Source organism: Trypanosoma melophagium, assembly GCF_022059095.1.
Source record: "Trypanosoma melophagium isolate St. Kilda chromosome Unknown ctg14segment1, whole genome shotgun sequence".
Classification (NCBI taxonomy): Eukaryota; Euglenozoa; class Kinetoplastea; order Trypanosomatida; family Trypanosomatidae; genus Trypanosoma; species Trypanosoma melophagium.
Genome location: NW_027125142.1, coordinates 214,093 through 236,999, shown reverse-complemented (window position 1 = coordinate 236,999; position 22,907 = coordinate 214,093). Strand labels below are relative to the sequence as shown.

The 22,907-nt window shown below is 41.1% G+C and overlaps 12 protein-coding genes across 12 annotated transcripts; 1 reads left to right on the top strand and 11 right to left on the bottom strand.

Annotated features, from left to right (window-relative positions):
* Positions 1-288: 288 nt before the first annotated feature.
* On the bottom strand, positions 289-1,827 carry LSM04_004616 (uncharacterized protein; the record flags this gene model as incomplete). The annotated part of the gene is made up of 1 exon (XM_067335000.1): positions 289-1,827. The coding sequence occupies one exon, from the start codon at positions 1,825-1,827 to the stop codon at positions 289-291; it is 1,539 nt and encodes a 512-aa protein (XP_067193903.1).
* Positions 1,828-2,379: 552 nt separating this feature from the next.
* LSM04_008118 (uncharacterized protein) lies at positions 2,380-4,158 on the bottom strand (the record flags this gene model as incomplete). The annotated part of the gene is made up of 1 exon (XM_067334999.1): positions 2,380-4,158. The coding sequence occupies one exon, from the start codon at positions 4,156-4,158 to the stop codon at positions 2,380-2,382; it is 1,779 nt and encodes a 592-aa protein (XP_067193981.1).
* A 691-nt stretch (positions 4,159-4,849) lies between these two features.
* On the bottom strand, positions 4,850-5,371 carry LSM04_009321 (GRIM-19; the record flags this gene model as incomplete). Its single annotated transcript, XM_067334998.1, has 1 exon — positions 4,850-5,371. One exon carries the CDS (start codon positions 5,369-5,371, stop codon positions 4,850-4,852), a length of 522 nt encoding a protein of 173 aa, XP_067194005.1.
* A 500-nt stretch (positions 5,372-5,871) lies between these two features.
* Positions 5,872-6,477, bottom strand: LSM04_001516 (Protein DPCD; the record flags this gene model as incomplete). The annotated part of the gene is made up of 1 exon (XM_067334997.1): positions 5,872-6,477. One exon carries the CDS (start codon positions 6,475-6,477, stop codon positions 5,872-5,874), a length of 606 nt encoding a protein of 201 aa, XP_067193851.1.
* A 410-nt stretch (positions 6,478-6,887) lies between these two features.
* LSM04_000814 (DNA-directed RNA polymerase) lies at positions 6,888-7,295 on the bottom strand (the record flags this gene model as incomplete). The annotated part of the gene is made up of 1 exon (XM_067334996.1): positions 6,888-7,295. The coding sequence occupies one exon, from the start codon at positions 7,293-7,295 to the stop codon at positions 6,888-6,890; it is 408 nt and encodes a 135-aa protein (XP_067193837.1).
* Positions 7,296-7,628: 333 nt separating this feature from the next.
* On the bottom strand, positions 7,629-8,768 carry LSM04_005132 (putative GTP-binding controlling metal-binding domain; the record flags this gene model as incomplete). Its single annotated transcript, XM_067334995.1, has 1 exon — positions 7,629-8,768. One exon carries the CDS (start codon positions 8,766-8,768, stop codon positions 7,629-7,631), a length of 1,140 nt encoding a protein of 379 aa, XP_067193913.1.
* Positions 8,769-9,349: 581 nt separating this feature from the next.
* Positions 9,350-10,984, bottom strand: LSM04_006017 (Helicase; the record flags this gene model as incomplete). Its single annotated transcript, XM_067334994.1, has 1 exon — positions 9,350-10,984. The coding sequence occupies one exon, from the start codon at positions 10,982-10,984 to the stop codon at positions 9,350-9,352; it is 1,635 nt and encodes a 544-aa protein (XP_067193936.1).
* Positions 10,985-11,338: 354 nt separating this feature from the next.
* Positions 11,339-13,246, bottom strand: LSM04_009385 (CEP76; the record flags this gene model as incomplete). Its single annotated transcript, XM_067334993.1, has 1 exon — positions 11,339-13,246. The coding sequence occupies one exon, from the start codon at positions 13,244-13,246 to the stop codon at positions 11,339-11,341; it is 1,908 nt and encodes a 635-aa protein (XP_067194007.1).
* Positions 13,247-13,523: 277 nt separating this feature from the next.
* Positions 13,524-13,943, bottom strand: LSM04_002900 (Uncharacterized protein family UPF0220; the record flags this gene model as incomplete). Its single annotated transcript, XM_067334992.1, has 1 exon — positions 13,524-13,943. The coding sequence occupies one exon, from the start codon at positions 13,941-13,943 to the stop codon at positions 13,524-13,526; it is 420 nt and encodes a 139-aa protein (XP_067193878.1).
* A 288-nt stretch (positions 13,944-14,231) lies between these two features.
* LSM04_004181 (Glycerophosphodiester phosphodiesterase domain) lies at positions 14,232-15,302 on the bottom strand (the record flags this gene model as incomplete). Its single annotated transcript, XM_067334990.1, has 1 exon — positions 14,232-15,302. The coding sequence occupies one exon, from the start codon at positions 15,300-15,302 to the stop codon at positions 14,232-14,234; it is 1,071 nt and encodes a 356-aa protein (XP_067193896.1).
* A 290-nt stretch (positions 15,303-15,592) lies between these two features.
* LSM04_004927 (uncharacterized protein) lies at positions 15,593-16,240 on the bottom strand (the record flags this gene model as incomplete). Its single annotated transcript, XM_067334989.1, has 1 exon — positions 15,593-16,240. The coding sequence occupies one exon, from the start codon at positions 16,238-16,240 to the stop codon at positions 15,593-15,595; it is 648 nt and encodes a 215-aa protein (XP_067193909.1).
* A 714-nt stretch (positions 16,241-16,954) lies between these two features.
* On the top strand, positions 16,955-17,347 carry LSM04_001600 (uncharacterized protein; the record flags this gene model as incomplete). The annotated part of the gene is made up of 1 exon (XM_067334988.1): positions 16,955-17,347. The coding sequence occupies one exon, from the start codon at positions 16,955-16,957 to the stop codon at positions 17,345-17,347; it is 393 nt and encodes a 130-aa protein (XP_067193856.1).
* Positions 17,348-22,907: the final 5,560 nt, after the last annotated feature.

The window sequence follows — 22,907 nt, the reverse complement described above, 5'->3', positions numbered from 1 at the left end:
TACTTCCCTCAAAAACCGCTCCAATAAAGCAAAAAAAGGAAGAAGGAAAATAGGGAAAAAAAAAGAATATTAACAACAAAAAAAGAGTCTTAACATTTATAAAGAAATAGAGCCGACAAAAAAATACATAAATACATATTTTTACATATTTTTTTATTCATTTGCACTTTATCGTTTGATTGGAGTCAACGAGTGGGGTGTATAGTAGAGCTATAAATATGATCTCATGCATTTTCACTTTTTTTTGTTTTGTTTTTCTCCTTTTTTTTGTATTTAATTTTCTTTTTCTTATTGACTCCCATTAGGCGGTTTCACCATATTCATGCAATGCATGAGTTTTTCCCGCCATTCTCGTTGAAAGTTTTCATCACCCTGCATCAGTTCTGGGCGCATAAATTCAAGTGGTACCCCACGCTTTATTATAGTTTCTTTGGTGTAGGCCAGGTCACTACGCTCGGATGCGATAACAAAATATCGTTTTTCTTTCTCCGAGTTCTGCGCATTTTTGTTATTATTATTATTATTATTATTATTATTATTATTATTATTATTATTATTATTATTATTATTATTATTATTACACTTTACACTGTACCGATCTCGCCAGATTTCAACATGTTGATTCCAGTTCGTAGTGTCACGAAAGAGACGAAAAAAACTAACAGAATCGTACAAATTTTCATCATCACCATCATCATATTGTTCTTCTTCTCTATTATCCTTGTCACTTTCTGCCTCACTCATGTCTTCAACAGTGTTGTTACCGTTAACAGTTGCATCATCTTTCTTGATGAAAGGAAACATAAATCTAGGATCTTTTATCTTGTCGTGAGAAAAACACTTTACTTTTGCGCTTAGTAAATGAATCGGCAGCGATACATTCTCAAAGAGTACGTCTACTGAAAGCAATACAAAGTATGACTCTATAATATAATCCTTGTTCAAACAATTTGATGTACCCAGACGCCGAAGTAAGGCCGTTTGCAGTTGTGTATCTGTTTCAAGTGCTTTTTCTAACAATTTGGCCTGTTCAACATGATGCATCACAACACTATAGTTCTCATCGTGTGTATGTTCATCCCATTCCATTAATCTGGGGATACAAATATCTGTTGCACGCTGACTTATTCCAGCAAACCTATTTTGTTCCCACACCTCCGCAAGTATTTTCTTACCACCTTCCACCAGATGCAAACGATATGGCACAAATACACGAAACTCTTGTACAGGATCACCTCCCAACGCTCTTGCAAGTGTCAACTCCACAGACCCTGCTTCTCCTACTATTGTTGATGCCTCATGAGAATCCTCTCCAGTATTCATCGTCCCACCATGTATTTGATGGTGTATATCATGCAAGAACTTGGATGAGTTACGCATTGCGATAAACACCTCCCTCGTTGAGTACAGTGTTGGGGTGCGGGAGGAGACTGCCCAGCCACAGTCGTCCGCCACCACACGCCGCCCACACAGCACCACCCCACACCCATCACCTCCCACCTCCGCCAGAGCATCAAACACCCACTGCACTACATCATTGAAACACGGTGTTGTGGGGGCGGCGGAAAAGCCATTGTGAGGATTCTCACTGCTGTTCGTCTCGGTCGTCTCACGTGTCCAGACGTCTTCGCCAACGTACGTCTCGTACGCCTCCGCTGGCTGTGCAGTGACGGTCAGTGCGGGGTGCTGCGGGAGACGTGTGTCGTCGGAGTCGAGGTATTGCAGAAAGGGATGGGCGGTGGGGAGCCGCAGTGTGCGGTGGGGTACCGCGTGGCGCGGTGCAAGTGCGGTGCTGAACACGCATGAGAGGGGAATGCGGAAATCCATGAGACACTCACACCCAAAGACAGAGACACAGAGAGACAGATAGATAAAGAAAGAAGGAAGCTAATAACAAGGAAAGAGAAAAAACAAGATAAGATGCTCCACCTCCCGCTCGCAGTGGCTTATAATATGTGTAATGGCACAAAACGGAAAAAAGAAACAGAAAGAGAAAGAAAGAAAGAAAGAAAGAAAGAGAAAAAAAAGAGTCAGTAAAAGAGAGGAAGACAAAAGATCGAAAAGAAAAAGACATTAATTTTTTTCTTTTTGATTATCATTTTTATTTTATTTTATTTTTACTTTTTGCGTGTAATAAGAAGAGGAAAACGCAAAAGAAAAAAAAAATTTGTCACAAAAATGGAAATATATTATATATATTACTAATGTTTGGGGATTGCCCCCTTCACATTAGCAAAGTCTAGCTTCAAAATTCATCTATGTGCGGAGATGTTCTACACCCAAAGAGAAGAAATGGAGCTTGTAAAACTCCAAATATAGAAAAAGTAGAAATATAAATACGTAAATTCAGATAGCAAATAATAAAAAAAAAAATTTGAATCAGAAATGTCGCGCTAAGAAATCTTCATACAGTGCAATCTTATCTCCCATCTCCCTTAGAAGTGTATCACCTTCGCCGTAAACACCAGAATCAAGTAGTTTTTGTTTATTCGCACGAAGCTTTTCAACAAATGCTATCATTTCAGCTCTTGTGGACTCTCGCGAAGGAGGTGGTGGGAGAGCTCTTGATGCTTGTAAAAAGTCTTCTGGTAAAGGGGGCGGTGGTTGCAGTCTTGCGTCATATGAAACATCAGCAAGAACAGGTGTAGCTCCAGAAGTAGCACTAGTAGGGGCAAGTGGTGGTAATTGGCTCATTGCTCCTTCTGATCCCACTACTTCTTTAGGAATAACATTTACCTCCTCATCTTCACTAAGACATGTGTCTAACTCAGCGTAGCAATAGGAGGATGAAACATCGATTTCTTTATCACCTTCATTTAATTCATCTTTTACTGGACGGTCTTCTAAGGGGCTTCTATATGGCTCAGTAGGTTCGCGGTGATAATCGCTTTCACGATGTGACAGGGACGATAATGTAGAGCTGGCAATATCATCAGTAGAAATAGCCATAGAAACCGCTTCATGCGGTTTACGACTCATGGGTTGTACCCCTTCACTTGTTCTTCTTGTTGTTGTTGTTGTTTTTTCTCTTCTTTTTCTTCTTCGTGCTGCATCTTCTATGTTGTGGGAAATAGTCTTTTCCTCCTCTCTTTGTGGCCTCACCTCAGCGTAAACTAATCGCTGTTTCGGTTTACTGGTTATCTCATTCCCCTTAGAATTCATATCACCTAATCCCTTTGCTACATCTACCTGTAGTTCTTTTAATAATGTTCGGTACTCATCTTTATATCCAGTAGGTATTAAAGTCATTTCTCTTGTCGTCTTGGTTACAAGATTTTCTGCAGCCTGTTGACTTATTAGTTCATACCGGTGTACAGTTCGTGCCTCATTACCTAAATGAAAAGAAGCAAGTTGGTGACGTCGTTTATCCTCCTCTAACCTGCGTCTTTCTTCTTCCAGTAGCGTCTGTTCACGAGCGTGCCATTGTTCTTGTAGTTCCGCATAGCGCCTAGTGAGTTGTGTTAGTTGATCCTTATAGAGTTTAGATGTCTGTTCGAGTTGGTCACGTTCCTTCTGTACGGAAATCATCTCTGACTCCCGTTCCTTCAACCGCAGTTGCAGCTTCATCACTGCGGTATTTGCTGTTGCCAGCTGCTCCTCCAATACCCTCACCCTTGCCTTATCCTCATCTTCGGTCAGATTCCGCGCCAAGCACCGCTGCAGTGCGTCATACTCACTCTCCACCGCCCGCCGTCTCTCCTCCAGATGCGCCACCACCCGCTCCTGCTCCCGCAGCTGCGCCCGCAGCTCCTCCTGCTGCACCGCCTCCTCCTCCAACTGCCGCCTGGCGCGGGCCTCGACAGCGAGGAGGTGCCGCTCGTGCTGCTCCGCCACCCGCACCCGCCGCTCGTCCGCCGCCGCCTCCCGCGCCTCGAAGGCCGCCACCCGCCGCTGGAGCGCCTCCTCCCGCCGCCGCAGACGACCGGCGAGGCTGACCAGCTCCGCCCGCAGTCCGTCCAACTCGGACAACTCCTCCCGCCCCTTTTTTGTTTCTGTTCCTTTTCCCTTTTCAGTCTCTCGCCGCTGCTCCGACAACTCCTCCCGCAGCCGCGCCCGCTGCTGCGCCTTCCACACCTCCAAGTCAAACGCCGCCGCGTACTCCTCCGTGCCGCGAAAGGCAGCCATCGCCGACAAGACGTCCACCGTCTCGGTCTCCATCTCCCTTGCTATTGAGTACCTCCGTAGGGTGGGGGATGGGAAATGGGGGAATTTCTCTCTTTCTTCACTGGTGTGTACCCCGTACGCCTTCACTTGTATCTGTGTATGTGTCTTCCTCTTTTCCTTCTCCCTCCTGCACCACGGTTGTCCCACTGCACAGAAACAAAAGAAAGGGAAAAAAAATCAAAGAAGAGTTTCTGGAACGACTAAGAAACAAACAAATAAAAAAATACCCATGACCCTTAATGAAAATGTTTTAGATGGTTAGTCAATCAAAACAGTTCAGCAATAAATAAATAAAAAACACTGGAAGGAAAAAAAATAGGTCAATACTTAGTAAGACTTAAACAAAATAATAACAACAAATAAAGAAAAAAACGAATTCCCTAAGCTACTCTAAACTCGCAACATCCCGAACATTACACCCATCTACCCATATGCTTGCCCACCCAATTTTCTTTTTATCTTACTACTTTCTATCTCTCCACTTTTCTCTTTCATTCCCTGGCTATATTCGTCAATTACAGACTGAAAGAGGAAATTCGTTAAATACAGACATATCCAGAACAAATAGGAGGCATGTCTGTAAACTTGTCAATTTCACTCTCAAATGCACTAGACAACAACCCTATCAGTTTCCAATGTCATTACCAACATCATCCAACACCACATATTTTACAGTTATTTTTGCTTAAAAGTAACCAATAGTCCAATTATAACTGAACAATGGTCCTCCATATTTTGCATAAGGGTGCATTAGAACATCATGTAATGGTGGACGCCATACATCATCGTGGTAGAAGAATTTACGGAACTCAGATGTAAGACCTACAAATCCCTTATCTATAAGATTTTCCTGCTCATAACGGTGTCGTTTGTAGCTGGTTATGAGACAACGCAGATTCACCTCGGCCTTCTGATATGGAAGATGGGCAGCTTGTCGCTCTGACCATTCAATCATCATCTCCATATTATATCGTTCCCTTTCAGGTCGACACCAAGCACCAAAAATAGATACTCCTGCAATAGCTGCCATTACAGTACGTCCTGTGAACCACCTCTTTCCGTATACAGGATACACACGTACCGCAGGGTAACCTCCAGGGATCACACGCTCCTGACGATATGCCTGTCCACTAAACCATGAGTAAAAAGCCTTGGTATCAGTTGGCACAGGATCACGCACTAGACGAACCTTAGTTTTTCCAAGCATCTTAGTTTAGCCAAAAAAAGAAATAGATGTATATACTAGTATATACTAGTATATATACCTCCACCTAAATAACCTATATTATTCAAATAATTTCTACCTAATTCCTTTTTTCTTTCTTCCGTAGTAAGGTTACGGTTCTGCCCCTTTTAATCGGGTTACCACCAAAGAGAAACCACAGAAAAGAAACTACCATAACAAAGATAGCTAGTACCAATAATTACACCATTCACATACGATAACATCAGTGAAAATCTTACAAAGTAAGGTTCCGAATACTTCTTCCAGTCTTAAAAGCAACTCTGCTTCACTTACACACGAACAGAAAAAATAATAATAATAATAATAATAATAATAATAATAATAATAATAATAATAATAATAATAATAATAATAATAATAAATATGCAGGATATTTGTAATTAGAATTTGGCATAGTTCAAAGTAAAAACAAGAACAATAATAATAAAAGAACTAGAAATTTCTCTTATTTTTTTCTTTTTTTACTGTTGTGGACATCCATTGTCATCAGTCCCCATGCGTTTGGCAGGTAAAGCTGCCCTTTCCTTTTTGGCTGCAGCCTCTGCTGCCAGTACCGATAGATGCTTCTTGTATCGAATTATTAACGTATTGTGTTGTAAATCGTAGTTAAGATGAGCCGGATCAAGTGGAATATGGTGACGCTGAAGAACAGGTATATTCAGTCTTTTGAAATACTTCTTATTACTCGTACGTACTACTATTTCACCAATATCATCAGAGTTTCGACGTTCCACTGTAACAGAAAAGACCTCTTTGGGGTAAGGTAGATTGCGAATACGGAAAACGTGATACTCAGGTGTATCCTGTTTTACAAGTTCTGGGCTTCCACTAGCCTCCACCAGCACTTCCTTATCTAAGTTTCGCGTTTTTGCCTCAGTTCCAACTTCTATTTCCCAATCACTATAGTTTCCAAGACCATTCTTGGTTCGGTATTTCCTCAAAAGAAGATCGTCGGTGATAATATCATATTCTTCTATCATCTCACTCCCATCGGTAAACCTGGAAGTGATACGTTTCCTCTCATTTATGATAACAGAAGTTTTGGGTTCTGCGAGAGTGGTACTCATTTTATTTATCCGTCTATTCTATTCGTTTCGTTATTCCTTTTTTTTTTCTTTTGTGCTGTAGAATTTAAAGAGAAAAGGAGTGTACATTTCACAGAATCGTTTTCATCCCTTCAAAAAAAAAAAAAACATTATACCTTAGATTATTGTTTTCTTTTTTTTTCTTTACAATTCGTTCCTTTTGCCTATGTTTATATTTGTTTACTATTAGACGATTTAGTGTAAACCCCTTTTTTTTCCGCCATGACGGGGTTAAAGGGGATCATCCCGCGCCTTTCTTCCAATAGGTATACTTACACGCAAGCGCTATTCGCTGCCTTCGCTGAAATTCTCAGAGCAGTGAAGAAGAAAAAGAACAATAACAAAACAGCTTCAATATCAACCAAAAAAAAAAAAAACGGCTCAAGAGAGAATTACGGTTCTTCTTTTATTTTTTGAAACGATGTCCCATTCATGCTATCATCAAAGCTTTTCATAGTTTCATCACAAATAGCTGCAAGGCGTTCAAGTCCTTCTGCAACAGCCTCTACAGCGTAATCAGTAGATTGAACATGCAAAAGCATCTTTGCTTCCAAAGGATGTGGAATAGCATAACCGGCACTTGTTACCTCTGGATTTTGCATTAATACATGCCGTAGCGGATTTCCCAATGTGTGATCTTCATGTGAGAAGGCAATTGTAGCTGTAGACTCCGTATCTGTCAATCGTTGCAAATCTATGTGAACCTTTTGTTCAGCAGAAGTGTCCACTTCGTCCCCTTCATTCTGCCTTTGTATTTGTTCTTGATGCAGAATAAAGGCGTCTCTGGGGTGAAATGCCATGATCTAATAAAAACTCATAGTAAAAGATACATAAGAAAAGAAAAAATAATTAAACAAAACTATTAGATATTTCTAAACATAAAAAGTGTTACCACTATCATTAATACTTGTTGTTGTTCTCTCCCTTGGAAAGTTTCCTTTCCATTTTATTATTATTATTATTATTATTTTTCTCGCCGTTTCCAATATTTCCCTACTTTTTAATTGAATGAAATATTGCATTCTCATCGTTTGCAGGATCACTCAAATTAGGAGTCAAACCTCAGTATGTGTCATTGTTATTCTTGATGAACAACGAAACCTCAAAATATCAGGAAGTTGAATATATAATAATTAATCACAAACACGCATATAGGCGATTTGACCAGATGCAGCACGAAACAATCGATCTTCCACTGCTTCTAAGAGTTCCACTTCTGTGACGGCATGAGGCCATTCAGATATTAACGGGAATAGAACCATCTTTGCTCCTGAAACTGCTTCAGTCCATCGTAGTGCTTCAAATACGGCGAAGCATGCCTCTCGTACTTTAGCTTGACTACTAAGATCCCGATATGCCAAACATCCTTCACGAAAAGCCTGGAGATTACCTCCAAAATCAATAATCACTGTTTCACTGAGTGGAATTTCTTTTGTATCAGATGCATTCAACGAGAGATCCACATATACCTTATTCAGAGTTTGTGGAAGCACTGTGATTAAACTACTTGGGGTTAACAGTCTAGAAGGTACACAGGGTGAATAGTGGGTAAGTAATTGACCAGGCCCATCCATGGCTACCTCAGATGAAAGGTGACGCGAGCGAGTATCACGAATCGTTATAGTTGGAGTAAATTTATTATTAATGGCTTTTTGCACATCAGTTAGTGAGACTTTTCCACGGCGAAGAACTTCAACACTTTCAACATTGTTTACTTTTACTACACTGGATTCAATGCCAATGTCACAATGTCCACCGTCAATGATAAGCAATGAAGAATCTCTTTCCCCTAAATCCTCAAAGACATGTTTAGCCGTTGTTGGACTAACGTGCCCAAATGTATTGGCACTAGGTGCTGCTACAGGGAAATCCACAAGTTGCAACAATTGAAGGGCAACAGGATGAGATGGTATTCTCACTCCTACAAATCCAGATCCCCCACTCACCGCATTCGGTAATGCAGGATTAGCTTTAAATACAATAGTTAAGGGACCAGGCCAAAGGGCTTCACCCAAACATTTTACTAATTCGAGAGCCTTTGGGTCTGAGTTCACATCCCATAGTTTTAATGCTTTCTCCATACAGGAAACATGACAAATAAGAGGATCAGTTAATGGTCGCCCCTTGACTGCAAATATCTTTTTCACTGCTTCTTCATTTAAAGCATTGCCTCCAAGTCCATATACCGTTTCTGTGGGAAGAGCGACTAGGTTTCCACAACTTAGTGCTTCGGCAGCATCTTCCAAGCAAGATGCGCTGATAATCTTTGCCATTTTACGTCAAAAAAGAAATATATAAATAAATAAGTTGCTTGTATAGCCTAAAAAAGAAAAGCCTCTTCTAAAAAAAAAAATGTTAAAAAAAAAAGAAAGAAAAGGCAAAAAAAAAAGAAATCACAGTCCATAAGAGTTGATTTTTTTTCGTTTTTTTTTATTTCTATAGCATATGTAAAGAATATTCATGCAACTTATTCAGAGATGCATTATATGCTTCTTGGTCATTATTTGTATTTTTTTTTTTATTCTTCTCTATTTGGTTTCTTCGCTTGCCTTCCTTGTTTTCTTCTATTCGCACTACTCAAGGTACTCTGTACTCGTTTTTTTTTTTTTTTTGAAGGGCCAAAAACAAAAACAGCATATGTGAATAAAATGTGAAACTCGTTAAAAATAACAGACAAACAAATCCTACTTAGACACACACAGAGAGAGAGAAAGAGAAAGAGAAAGCGAGGGAGAGAGGGAGGGAGGGAGAGCTGTGTCTTTTCTCTCTCACCCCTACTATAACGCTGCAAGGCCCATAGCGAAAATAAAAAAGGAAAAATTTTAGAAAGAACAATATCCTTTTTTTCTCCTTTTTACCAACCATTATCTTGTGACGAAGCATAATTGTTGGACCATCCCCGACGCTTGTTATCTCGTCCATATCGACCATTCCGCGATCGCTTAAATCGACGTTCTTCTTCAATTTGAATATATCTTTCAGAAATTTCAACAAGTTTGTCTGGAATATCCATTCCACATTTTCCCAAGTAATCTACAAGATCTTTTGCTAAAGATCCATCCGATCTACCAATAAAGGTAAAAGAATCTCCAGATCTTCCGGCTCTTCCTGTACGTCCAATTCGATGACAGTAACTGTCAATATTTTTTGGTGAAAATAAATTTACTACACATGTGACATCAGGAAAATCGATTCCTCGTGATGCAACATCAGTAGCTATGAGAATACGAATTTGATTAGTTTTAAACTTATGCATAATATAGTCCCTCTGTCGTTGTTGCATTCCACCATGAATAACACCAACATTTCTATGGTGAATACCCAACATTCTTGCAAGCATTTGAGCAGCATTATCTGTATCAGTTTGACGCTCCACAAATATCATCATTTTGGCCGTGTTTTCATCAATTGTTCCTTTATGAATGAGTGAAACAAGCATTTCCATTCGTTCTTGTGGAGAATCTCCAAAAAATATATGTTGTTTGATATTTTCATTTACTTGTAGTCCAGTACCAGCTGTACCTGCTCTTATTGTATAACGATTTTCTGAAAGATATTCACGTGCTAATTCTTCTACTGATTTTGGCCATGTGGCTGACCACATCATAGTTTGAACAGGACGTGATGGATCAGCATAACTCAATATCTCATCCAATTGAATTTTAAATCCCATATCAAGTAATCGATCTGCTTCATCAAAAACCAAGAAAGACATATGATCAAGTGTTACATCACCATTTTTTAAAAAATCTTTTAAACGACCTGGAGATGCTATTAAAGCGTCACAACCACTATGTAACCGTCTGGCTTGAATCTCTCGTGGAGCACCTCCGTAGGCCTCACAAACCCGAACATTTCCAGAACTCAACTGATAAAATACCTTTGCAGTTTGTTGAACAAGTTCTCTAGTTGGGGCGAGAACAACTATTGTTGGTAACCCAGAAGGACTACGATTAAATCGTTTTAATGCTGGTACTGCAAAGGCTACAGTCTTTCCAGATCCGGTTGGAGCTAGTCCAATAAGATCATGTCCTTCATCAAGAACAGGAATTGTGTGAGCTTGAATAGGAGTTGTAGATGGGTAAGCCAATGTTTCAAGTCCTTTTGTTAACCAATCAGGTACATTGGGTAAGTCTGCAAAATATTGAATAGGTTTCACAGGGACGATAGTTCCTTTGGCATCAAGGACAGAAACATCCAAATCAACTTTTTTAGTTGCAGCAACTGAAGACACCACAGAAGAAACACTTTCATTCTGGTATATTTCATTTGTTTCTGAAGAAAAGCCATCAGTTTTATTAAATACAGAAGAAATATCCAAAGTATCCCATTCATCTGTATCCTTGTTTTTCTGTGTCCGGGCAGCGGGCCCTCCGACCAAGGAAAGAGGTGTAGTCGAAAAAAGACGTATAGGATAGGTGACCATCATATGAGGCCACGACCATTTCCACGTGTCACACACTTTTCTGATGCACCTTAAACTTCTCATCTCTTTTTTCGTTGTTACTTTGTTTCTCTTACACCCCTTTTTCTTTTCTTCTTTTTCCCACTCTTTTCTTACCTAATATTTATACACTGAAATAGAAGCAAAAATGGAAAAGGGTAAAAGAAAAAAAAAAGTAGATCCAATTTTTATTGTATTAACACATTCTTTGTTCTTGTTGTTGTTGTTGTTGTTCTTGTTGTTGTTCTTGTTGTTGTTTTTTTTTACCATATTCGTAGATCACTTGGGGACGAGGTAACAAAAATAAATAATAAAAAAGAAAACAAAATAGTCTAGCTATGTATGACTCTCAAAATTCATTTTGTTTATCCCTTACTCAACCACACTTTACGAAACATGTTAAGCTGTAGAAAGCCTATAAGATGCTGCAAGCATCACCCAAACAGACAATATACCTTCAGGAAATGCGTAAACCTTTACTTGAACAGCTAGTGTAACACTATCCGCTATCAACTCTAAAATTTCTCTTCCAGAAACAGTACTTTCAAATGCTGCAAGTATTTTACGAGTGTTTAAATGAGTTACATTGACAGGAACACCCTTAAAAGTTCTCCCCTCACCTAGTACACCCTTTACACAGGTTTCAAAAATGGACAAATCTTCTGGGGTACCATTCCTCCGATAACTTTCATAAGCAAAAAGAGCCTGTGAAAGAACATAAGTAAGATTATCATCAAAACTTGTGGTAACTCCCCGGGTGTCACGATATTCAGTTATTTCACGAATCAAAGAAGTCTGTAATTGATTTTCTATGTTTTTAGAGTCACAAGAAACCCATAAAAGTGGTGGATTTGGATACTTTGGAATCATTCGAAGTTTTAATGGATTTAATGGCTTCCATAACTCTTCATTATCAAGATCAAAAGAAGTCGTAACAACGACATCAGATTGTTGAATGTTAGCATAAAAAGAACGATGGTTGAACATACATCCAATAGTTTCATATGGATGTGCATCTGTTAACGAAAAACGGTCTCCAGTTGTAGGTTCCCAAAGCATAACATCAAAACTATTCGATCCTATACGTTTACGAGAAACCACAAATATCACTGTCTTTCCTTTTTTATTAGTTCCGACAGCACAGTAAACGTCAAGACCAAATCCAAGAAGCAAAGAACATAAAAGTGCAGCATGATTACAAGGCTCTCCTCGTTTCTGCGAAAGGAAAACAAACATTGAAAGCCAACTATTAGTTGATTTGTTAATTCCCGTTCCACCAAGAAGAACTTCTTGTGTTAAATGTTCCTCATCTGTTATTGCAAAAAGAGAGACAAATCTTGCTGCTTCAAAAGGTGTCTCAATTCCTCTTTCGCATCTAATAACAGAAATAAAATGAGTAGTTGGAACCATTCTTCCATTTGATGTAGATGCGAAAAGTTTTACCCTTCGTTGTTTATGGCTAGGTCGAATTTCTTGAAATTCCATCCACCATCGTCGTGCGTAAAGAAGAAACTCTCGATCTGCGGAAGTAATCGCAGAACGTTGTAAGTCAATTCTTGAAGCAATATCTTCTTCAGAAAACCGAGGTGCTTTATTTGGAAGTAATTCAATTTGTAACTCTAATATTCCTGCAGGAATACCAGGATTATCTCCACAAAGTTCTACAGTTAAACCAAGATAACCAGTACGTAATACTTTTCTCCAATCAATAATATTTTCACCAATCACTTTGGCATTTGTTAATAAACGATCTTCCCTCACCACACATATATGAAGTGGTGTTGAAACTTCTATTAAATCTGCTGCACATGAACCAAATGCTTTGTAATCAAGTCCTATAAGAAATTCATCATTAAAAGGAGGATCTACAGAAGTATTCTCAGCAATAGATCGATATCGCTGAGATCCAAAATGTAATACAACATACATTTGATATTCCTTAGCAACACTTGGGCTCAGATCAAGATTATCTACAAATGCCTTTCCTCCTGCTAATCTTACGTGAAGATAATATTCACCTGGAACAAGTTTCCATGAATGGTTCACATTAGTATTTTGTGTGAGTCCAAGACGTTTCTCAGTATGCAATCGATTTAATAAATCCTGAACCAAACCCTTCTCCCGAACTATTTTCATTACATCAGAAGAAGAAGATGGATTAAACGAATCTCCTGGATTCTCGGCGACATATGAATCAACAATATCACGAATTTTAGAATAAACACTTGAATCCTGGAGAAAAGCATGAACTGACTCACGTATTTCCTTTAAGCGTTCATTGCTAACATGGGAAAGATCTTCTGCCATTCACACAAAGACGCACCCTTTCCCTCCTTTGAAGGATGGAAAACAATTAACAGATGAGGGGAAAGAAGAAAAGAGAAGAGAAAGCAAAAAGAAACCCCAAACACTATGAATACTATCCTCATGGAGATACAAACAAGGAAATAATAATAATAATAATAATAATAATAATAATAATAATAATAATAATAATAATAAGGTTTATAAAAAAAAATCATCAACAAATACATGCATTGCGCCACTAAAACATTGCTACGAGTTAGAAGGCAATATTGAGTTCTCAAATTTCATCACCATCACGTTCAAGTTTAGCATAGAAAAAAACCCCGCTGCAAACCATAAGGAGCACTCCTTGAATTACAAGGGAAACACCAGGCCACGAGTTGTTCACCTTTGAGTACGGGTCTATCGCCTTCCAAAATGCTATTGCCAAACCACCAAGCATCAATAATACAGCAATAAAGAAAAACACCTTTGCTCGCTGTGTGTTACCATCCTCAAATGAATAGTCACCGCCAGCAATGACCTTTGCGTCCACAAAGCTAAGAAGAAACATACCACTAAAAATCATTATGGAAGGTAGCCACATCAAAAAATTATATGGAACCCCCATCTCTCTTGCCGTAATATACCCGTCAAGGAATATGAAGCACGAAAGAGAAAAGAGTATCCCTGCGGAAAAGTGAATCATTGAGTACATACTTTAACCTCTTTCTCTTAAAAGAGAGCTAATATTTTAATAATCGTGCCCACAAGATGTAAAATATCAAATCCAACTTCATAATTCCCATCATTATAACCATCAAGAACAAGAAAAGAAGAAAGCATATTACGTCATTACAAATACGCAGAAACCAAACAAAAAAAACTTTAATTGGAGAAAACCAATCGTGAAAGTAATACTAATGGATTAACTAGATTTAAATATATTTTACTCCATCGTATTTAGGGGACGAACCAAAGAAGAGCAGGAATTCAAAAATAAAAACTAATCTAAAAGGTTCATAGTAGAAGATACATCATGAGAATCAAAAAACTCTTTTAAACCAACGGGATCATCAGACATAATACCATTTACTTCCCACTTAGAGGCCTCTTCGAACTCCTCGTAATCGTTTAAAACCCAACCAATAACGAGAATGCCTCTACGCTGTAGATGATCCCATAAAGTCGTTGAATTCAAAAAATAGGCGATAAAGCGCTCAAAGCGAGATCCAAGCTCTTTTTTTCTCAGTCTTGTAAAAAAAGGAATAGAAAAAACATCAAAACTCAAAGGAATAAGAGGGAGTATACCAAAAAAATATGCCACCTGTACGATAACATAGTCCATTGGTCCCGCAAATATACGAAATCGTTTTCTCTTTTCCTTAAGGATTTCCTCATCCACAGAACGGACACTTTTAAAATATGAATAAATATGTTTCCTATTACGTATATTACTAGTACCGACAAAAGTTCGAGTCTCTCGTCGGTAATCCTCAATCATTTTCAAAACCCGCCTCGTAAACTCAGCATCTTCACATTTTATATCTATATGAAGAGGAAGCTCTGGAAAGGCGTCGAAGACTTCAGAAAGTAAACAAACCCTAGTTGTATCATCAACAGGAACAGAATCTGTAGCAACATAGTAATCTCCCTTCTGAAATGACTTAAAATGTAGAGGAATTTTTCTTAAACACTGAGGTAATGTGATACTCGGATTTTCACCCACCACAATATCTTCAATTTTTCTCCTACCATTCAAAGAACCACAGGTTCTGGTAAGATCAGAATCATGACAAACGACAATTTGACCATCCTTTGATGGGTGAACATCCAATTCCAATACATCAGCTTTAAATTCAAAAACTGCACGACGAAAGGCATACATGGTGTTCTCCGGACCCATCAATGATCCTCCTCTATGTGCTATTTTGGTTGTAGAGTATGGAAACCTCTTCTTTAAAAGTTCTTTCTTTTCCCTTTTGCTTAGGCGAAATGGGTACAAACGAACCAGGAGAACTGCCGCTACAATATAGCCTCCCACACAGGCTACAACAATAACTCCATTCCAGACCATTAAATCGCCAATCACCTTGCGCCTTTCAAGAGGTAGAGAAATTCAAAGGAGAAGAGTAACAAAAAAAAAGATTTCGTCATCTAGTTTCTCCAAACCTTGATACCAAGAAAAAATATTAAAACCATTAAATTTTGCAATCGTACAAAAAAGAAACCTGAACCGTTTAAAAAAAAAAAACAAGAAATCGACAGTTAAGAGGTAGAAAAAGAAACATAATTTTCGATTCCTCCAGAGCTTTACCCCCTAATACAACTCCTAGCCTCAAATCACCCACCTTTCAGATGCGCAACCTACGTTACCCTTGTGAAACGTGAATGCCTCCACCGATCCCGATGAATCAAGAGAAAAAAAAACGCCACAGGAACCAAACAAAAAAAAAAAACAACAAGCGCCGCACCACCCGAACCCAGCCCCGGGTTTAGGAAACGCGCCGGAACCCAGGCGACAACGAAGCCGAAAGAAACCGAAAACAAAAAACCTCCGCCAGAACCTTCGCCCGGGGCCACGGGATTTTGGGAAGGGACGGGTTGGGCTTCTGCGGCCTCCGGCGCCGTCTTCGTTTGCGCCTTGGCCGCCTGCGGGCAGTTTTTCTTTTTTTTTTGTTGTGCCCTGCCGCCCCTCGGGGCTCGCTTTCCGCGCCCCTTCCGTGCCAAAAAAAAAACCCAAAACAGAAGGAGCCCGCAACCAGGAAACCGAACCCCTTCCGGCGCCGATGTTTCCCGCACCGTTGGGGTAGACGAAAAGAAAAAAAAAGACACGGGGCAATCGCGTCGCAAAGACGCCGGGGCCGAGGGGGGTGCTTCCGCCCCCTTGTTTTTCGCCAGGGAAACTCGTACGTGGAGCCCCTTCCCTTGCCCTTCCAACGACCGAAACTTCCACAAGAAACCTGAACAAGAGCATGATTCATTCGTGCGTGGTTGAGACTTTGCAACCAACATAGCGGCAGTTGATAACTTTTATGGCAAAGGAACAAGGCTGTTCCCCAACAGGTATTGAATTCATTCTTCTCCTGACAGCGGCGTGTGTGAGGTGAAAAAAAAAAAAAACCGGCCCAATCTAAAGGTCCCAAAATCCCACCACACCAAGGTGTGATCAGCGCCGACGCAACAGTTAAAAAGAATACTAAATAAAAAAGGTATTCCCTTCCACAGACCCCAAGAAACGTACATCATACACGATGTATCGTGGCTTCCCTTGCCCCTTTCATCGTGGATAATTAAAGATAAATGGCCCTCCTCTAGTCTTGGCATCATATTTTTAGGCTCAAATAGACGGAATGAACTTCATGATTGGGTAGTACCTCAATAAACGCACACTTCTCATCAAGCACATGTTCTTCTTCTACCACAGTGGTCCCACAATGCCATATACTCTGAGAAATACCCACCCTCCCTAAATCTCCACCCTTTCCTTTGGCCCACCAATACGAACTTTATCAATCCAAGCATAAACACCCAACTCCAAAAGACAAGGTGAACTACATTTTACTTAGAAACCCCTTGTAATGGTGTGGGTCAATTCCTAGATACGCCTATAAACTATCGGGAAAGGAGTAAGACCCAGAAAAATGAACCAATTCCCCCTTTTGGCAGTAAAAACCTGCATTTACTTCTTTTGGCAACGTCACCTGGAAGAAGGCATATCTTTTGTTTATGCACGGTTCACTTTTGAAAAGTTTTTGGTGGGTTTGTGACCCACCCCTCAATTATTGCAGTTTCGCCGTAAGGATGAGTAAAAGAATTGCCTTTTTGGAGTCGCAAGGTGGCAAACCATCGGGTGCCCGTAACTCGCTTCAAACCCCAGCGGTAAAATGCTCCCGTTCTCCTGGCAACGTTCCTTCTATCATATCGAGTTATCCTCAGAATATTGGGTGCATCCCTGTTTGCGCAAAGCTCCCATTTGGCTTCTACGATTCTTCCGATTTACCTTCGCGGCGCGTGGTGCCGCAATGTCCGACTTCACCGAATCTGCTGCGCCCCGCCTTGCTTGGCAGAGGGGTTGAGTATATGCATATATATTACCTTCCACGATGCCTCAATGTGTAGGAACCATCTCTTTGTTGGGGGGAATCATTTTTGGCCCCATGGATATCTTTCGGCAGCGCACCCCAACTCGGCAGCCCTTGACAGTTTGTAAAAACACACGGCCAAACGCAGTGACCCTGTTCCAATTGCCCATCTTCAGTGGAAAGATCTTTGTTGATTGTTTGTGCGCTGGGTATGCGGAAAAAAAAAAAACGAACCCGCGCGGCTGCACAGGTCGAACCAAGCGAAACTTTGACAACCATTTCACTACACACACGCCATCGGGTGCGCAGATGATTTCCACCGGGCCCCCGTCCATTTTACACAACTTCTTTTTTATTGAGCCCTTAAACAACTCCCAAAAGACCTATTTTTGGCCTTTGTCCCAAGAGAACCCCATTAAAACAGCCCCACTTTTGCAAATACCCACCACCCGCTCTTCTCGCCGGCGAGGCTGGTGCTTTGCAATGGTGGGGCCAAGTGCGGCCTTTTGCTCTGGAGAAAATCGGTTATTTTCCCAGTTCCTGTATCGGGGTGTTCTGGTCGCCATTTTGCCCTGCAGAATGTGTACTGGTGATCGAGGAATGATTCTCTCTTTTCAATATCGGCTCATTCCATGCACAGAAATGTCCGTATTTCCTTAAATACCCTAAAGAACTCATGGTTCCTCTACATGGTGAATGACACCAAAGACTGATGTGAAGAGACCAAATTCGTTTCGTGGGTCTGATAGAAATGGGAAAAGAATTTCCTCTCCTCGAAGGTTCAAACACCATCCATGTGGTATTTCATCTGCAGGAAGAAAAAAATACATATTCCTTTTTTTCTTTCGGATTCATCACGTATACACCATCAACGCTGCGAATGCCCTCTTATACTGGCCATCTATTTCCACATCCCTAAGTTATGAACCTGTGAGTGCGAACATCCTGCAAATGGGCTTGATTGGAAGCTTACCTTTTTCCAAACTCACGCCCTGCCAATAAAACCCCTTACTATAGTGGCAATAATAAAAACAAAGATGACACCGTTTTTTTTAGCCAGAGGGCAGTAAGGTCAGAGTGTTCATTTCACAGCCTCTCAAAACAAAACAAAACAAATGGAAGAAAGAAGAGAAAGCCTCTGTATACACTTTAGAGGCTCTGAGGAAAAAGAGAACATTCTCGTACACCATCGACTCTCCCCAAATAAATCGAGATGTGGGAAAAATCAAAAACAGAAAAAAAAGAAAAGATCACAAACCCTACTTTGTCTCCCCTCTACTATGCTGGTAAACCCTTGTTACCGAGAACCCCTTTCACCATTTTTCCTTTTGTAAAATACAGCATTCCTCTTTACCATTTTCTCTTTTATCAACAAGGATAACCTAAACCTTGCTTTCCCTCTTAATACAAGAAAATAGGGTAGAAGGAACCAAGAGTAATAAAATAATTGTCTGTAAGAACCAAAAGCTTTTCCCTGAAAAAATAAGTGTGTCCCAATATTTCCCCTTTATAAATTGCTTCCTAATAAATAACAGAACTGGCGAAATGGAAGTGCTGAGAAGCCCTTTAAAACCCGCTCCCCGCTCTCCCTGTCACAAGTTCCACCCATTCGCTACGTCTAATTTTTGGATGGTTTTCACCTCTCGATATTCCATCCGCTGGATTTTGCTCTGAGCCCAAGTAACTCCAAGTAGCACTTATGCCGTGTGAGCGTAAAACTTCTTCTATGGCGCCAACTTCCGTTACTAACGCCTGCGAATGCGTGTTTCTTTTTTGCATAATGTTCATTTGCCGTTGCATTACCAACGCGAATATCCAATGTTCCTGCCAAATGCATTTTAAAACCTCTTAATGCCGGATGAACGGCATTTGCCTTTGCTTGGGAAATCATGCGAGGTGAGTGCTTCCAGGCACCACCTGTGGCCAAAACTTCTCCTGCACACTTAAAAAACAACGCTCCCCATCCGTACATGGATGCGTCTGTCGCCAGCGTTGCTTTCGATGGCAACTGCTGTGGTGGGTGAACCGACTCTTTCGTTAATAATGTTTAAACCAATTTTGCCAATGACCCTTGCATTGGGTGATCAATTTGCCTGATCTTGTGGCTGTAATAAACCTCGATTTGAACATGATAAACGTTGACGCACTATTTTTAAGAAATAATACGGGAAAAGGGATTCACCCCTTACCACCCCTGTCGCGCACATCATGGGTGAAACTGTGCTCTCCAATTCTTTAACCGTCGTCGGTTCCAGAGACGTTGCTTCTTGCAACCGCTTCATCGTCTTTTGGCCTAATGGCGCGGTATTTTCCTTATGGTTTAAACGCGCCCCGATGAAATCTTATTCCTTCGTTTTAAACTGCTATTCCCCAATAGTGACTCCGCAACCTTGCATGTTATGTATGATTTGGTGTCCCCAAGATTGTACCGTTCCGTGTGGACCACTTATTCCAATATTATCGATCCAAACGTGTATTTTTAACTCTTTGGTTGCCGCTTGCTGTGGCAATACCATTTCCGGATTGCCGGCCAAAACTCTTGCAAGAATATTTAAAAGTTCAGGACTATATCTATAACCCATGAAAAGGCGAGTGAACTCAACTAGTTCTCCCGATTCCGTGCGGCAACGGTAACTGGCTCGCATCCTAATTGGTAAGGCCAGCTGGAAAAATGATGCCTTTAAATCAAATAATGCTGCGGTTTCATCATAAACCACATCCAGGTATCGGGAAATGTATCTCAAAGGCAAATCAGCCTCATAATCACCCTTGGCATTCTTCCCATTTGGCCAAGCAATGGGTCTCCTTCTCTGCCCTGACGGTTTTCCCCCCACACCTTAATAGGAACTACCCAACCTTTAGTTGGATGTGATGAAGCTGTACATATAATTCCTGCTTCCTTCATGCGCTGTGTGTCAGCGTTATTAATTCTTAAATTGGAATTCATGTTCGTTCAAATGTGCTTCTGTTTTTTTGCTTGGGGTTCCGCGCTATATCCCCACGTCTCCTGGTTCTATCGTTCACCCGCTCAACGGCCTATTTGCTGGACGGTGTTTCCACGTCGATTTGTTACAACGGTAATCGTTCCTCTTCTTATTGGGTAGCCACCTGGGTTCCATTGGAGCGCTGAAGTATGCTGTGTCCTTTAAAAGGGGTGCCAATTCTTTCTTTCGCTTGCATTGGTAATGCCCAGCTGGTTGTTGCCCATTTTCCCGAAGTTCCTACATCAATGAAGTCAGTTGCACTGACTTGTTTATTGTTGTGGCCCAATGGCCTAAGTATCGTTCCGTGCGTCTTGGAATTTCTATGGGATCTGAATGTTTCTTCAGCTGAGTGTGTTATCGTGGATCGAGATCGTGTTCGATCACTGCTGCCGCGGCGTGTGCCAGCGCCCCTCTCTTTATGGAGTGGTCTGCCATTCCGTGCGGGCGAAGAATATTCTCCATATCTTTTGCGGTTAGTGTCGTTAACTTTTCGTCGCCCTTCATTTCTTCACAACTGTTTTGATCCGTCGTGCGTCCGCACCTGCGATTACCACGTGCCTTGCTGCCCTGTGTGGCCCGATCTTGAATGTTTTGGGTAAGTCTCCCCAATCCACTATCATGGCATCTGGATCTTGCTCGTGCGGTACGAAATTTTCTTTCTGGAGTTGCGTTATTTATCCCAAGCGGCTGGCTTTGACCCGCGCCAGTCGTAAATCCTCTCGATCGCTTTCCTTTGCAAGAGTATCGCTTATTATGTCCAATTCCCACCTCAGCATTGAGCATGCTTGTTTTATGGGATCTGCTGCCGATGTCTTTTCTGGGCCCGCCAGAAATATTTGAACGGGCATTCTCCCTAATGCCAACATGGTGATCAGTGTGCGCGTGTATTGAATCGCGCTGTTCTTTGTCAATTGTAGACTTACGACAAATAACTGAATGTTTTCTTCCGCCATTTCTAAATTGTGCTGCACTGTGAAATCGATGAATCTTCTTATTATGGATCCCCGTTGTTCCCATGTTGTGCGGGCCACGTGCGTTTAGTGATACGGTTGAACTCGGATGCTAGCGCCACGATGTACGGATCTTGGGAAGGTGCGGGTATTATCGTAGCATCGTTTATAGATTTCGTTCGTTGGGAAAGATTTTTTGCTGGAAAAAACCGTTGAATTTGTTGCATTTTTCTTATTTCCCCTTTGGCAATGGTATGGGTCGCCGTTTGGGTATTCGATCGGAAGAAAATCACCGTGTTGTGTGGGTTCATCCAATCTTGAATATCTATCTTTTGTTGATATCCTATCATTCCTGGCCCGGTATTCACTGTTTCCGTGGCCGAATATCGGTTTTTTGGTTTATATGGTTCGGTCGGCAATTGCACCCGGCACGTAGAGATGTAATGCCCTATGCGAACGCATCTGAAACAGTCTGTCTTTCTGAGTGATGGTGCCGAATGTTTCTTCTGAGACTTCATGGCTGCTTGTATGAATGGGTCCTCTCTTTTTAATGGCTCGTCTATCGCCTTCCTGATGTCCTGCATCTTCACTCCTGGATGATCCTTTGCAGTTTGAATAATTCGCAGTTGTGTATATAATCGTCCTCCCATTTGCACCTGTTGGAACGATAACCCCTTGTTGCGAACTTTGTAGACCCATTGTACGAAGTTCTTCCATGCTTCCTGATAAACCGGACCAGTATTTACTGACATAGGAAAATTTCATGGGAGGCGGTCGATAATGGGCCAGGTGAAGTGCCAATAATTAACCGCAGCATACTGTCAAAGGTGCTTATTTTTCCCTTCCGGCGGGCGACCGGAAAACGATGCTAGCAGCTTGATATCCTGTATTCCCGAATAAAATTCCTCTTGTGGTTGATCCTCGTGACCCATCGGTGTCTTCTCCCCAGGCCATTCTTTTCGTGCTTCCTTTGTAGGTGTATGGGCCGTTGTTGGGTCAATGTTGTGTGTCGCGTCCCATCCCATTTTCTTTGGGGTATCCTTCCCCAATTGGCGTAATAACTCTTCGTTTTGCTTTTCTCTTTGACGGGGTTTTTCCCTGGCTGGCTCGAGTTGCGCCATCATTCCAGGCTTCTCCACCTGAAACTGGAACCCTTGTTCCCGTAATTCTGCCAGTTGCCCTTTTTCCCTTTCCAATTATTCGTGCGCGGTTGAGGTCTGCGTCAGTGCTTGTGTTACTCGCACCTGCTCCTTTTGCAGTTGTGCATGCAAATGTGTAACTTGGCCGCGAGCTGTTGTCATTTGCAGTTTTGATTGTGCCAACTGTCTTTGTGTATCTGTCGGTTGCCCCTTTGCATTTGTTGGATCCTGACATACTTGCGTCATTTGTTTTTGTAATTCCTGGAATTGCACACTGGCATATTGATGAAAACGGCACTGCTCATCCTGCAGTTGGGCTTGGGCGCATTGAACTTGATGGAACAACAGTGATTCTCTTTCTTCCAGCGTTGCCCATTCTGCACTGAAACGCGCTCGTGCTTATTCAAATGCGTGCAGGAAATATTTATTACGCGGCATCATAAAGTTTATAATGGAGGTACGCAAATCTCCCCAATTCATAAATCGATTTTGGCCCAGATTAACGATGAGTGTCTCGTTGTCCA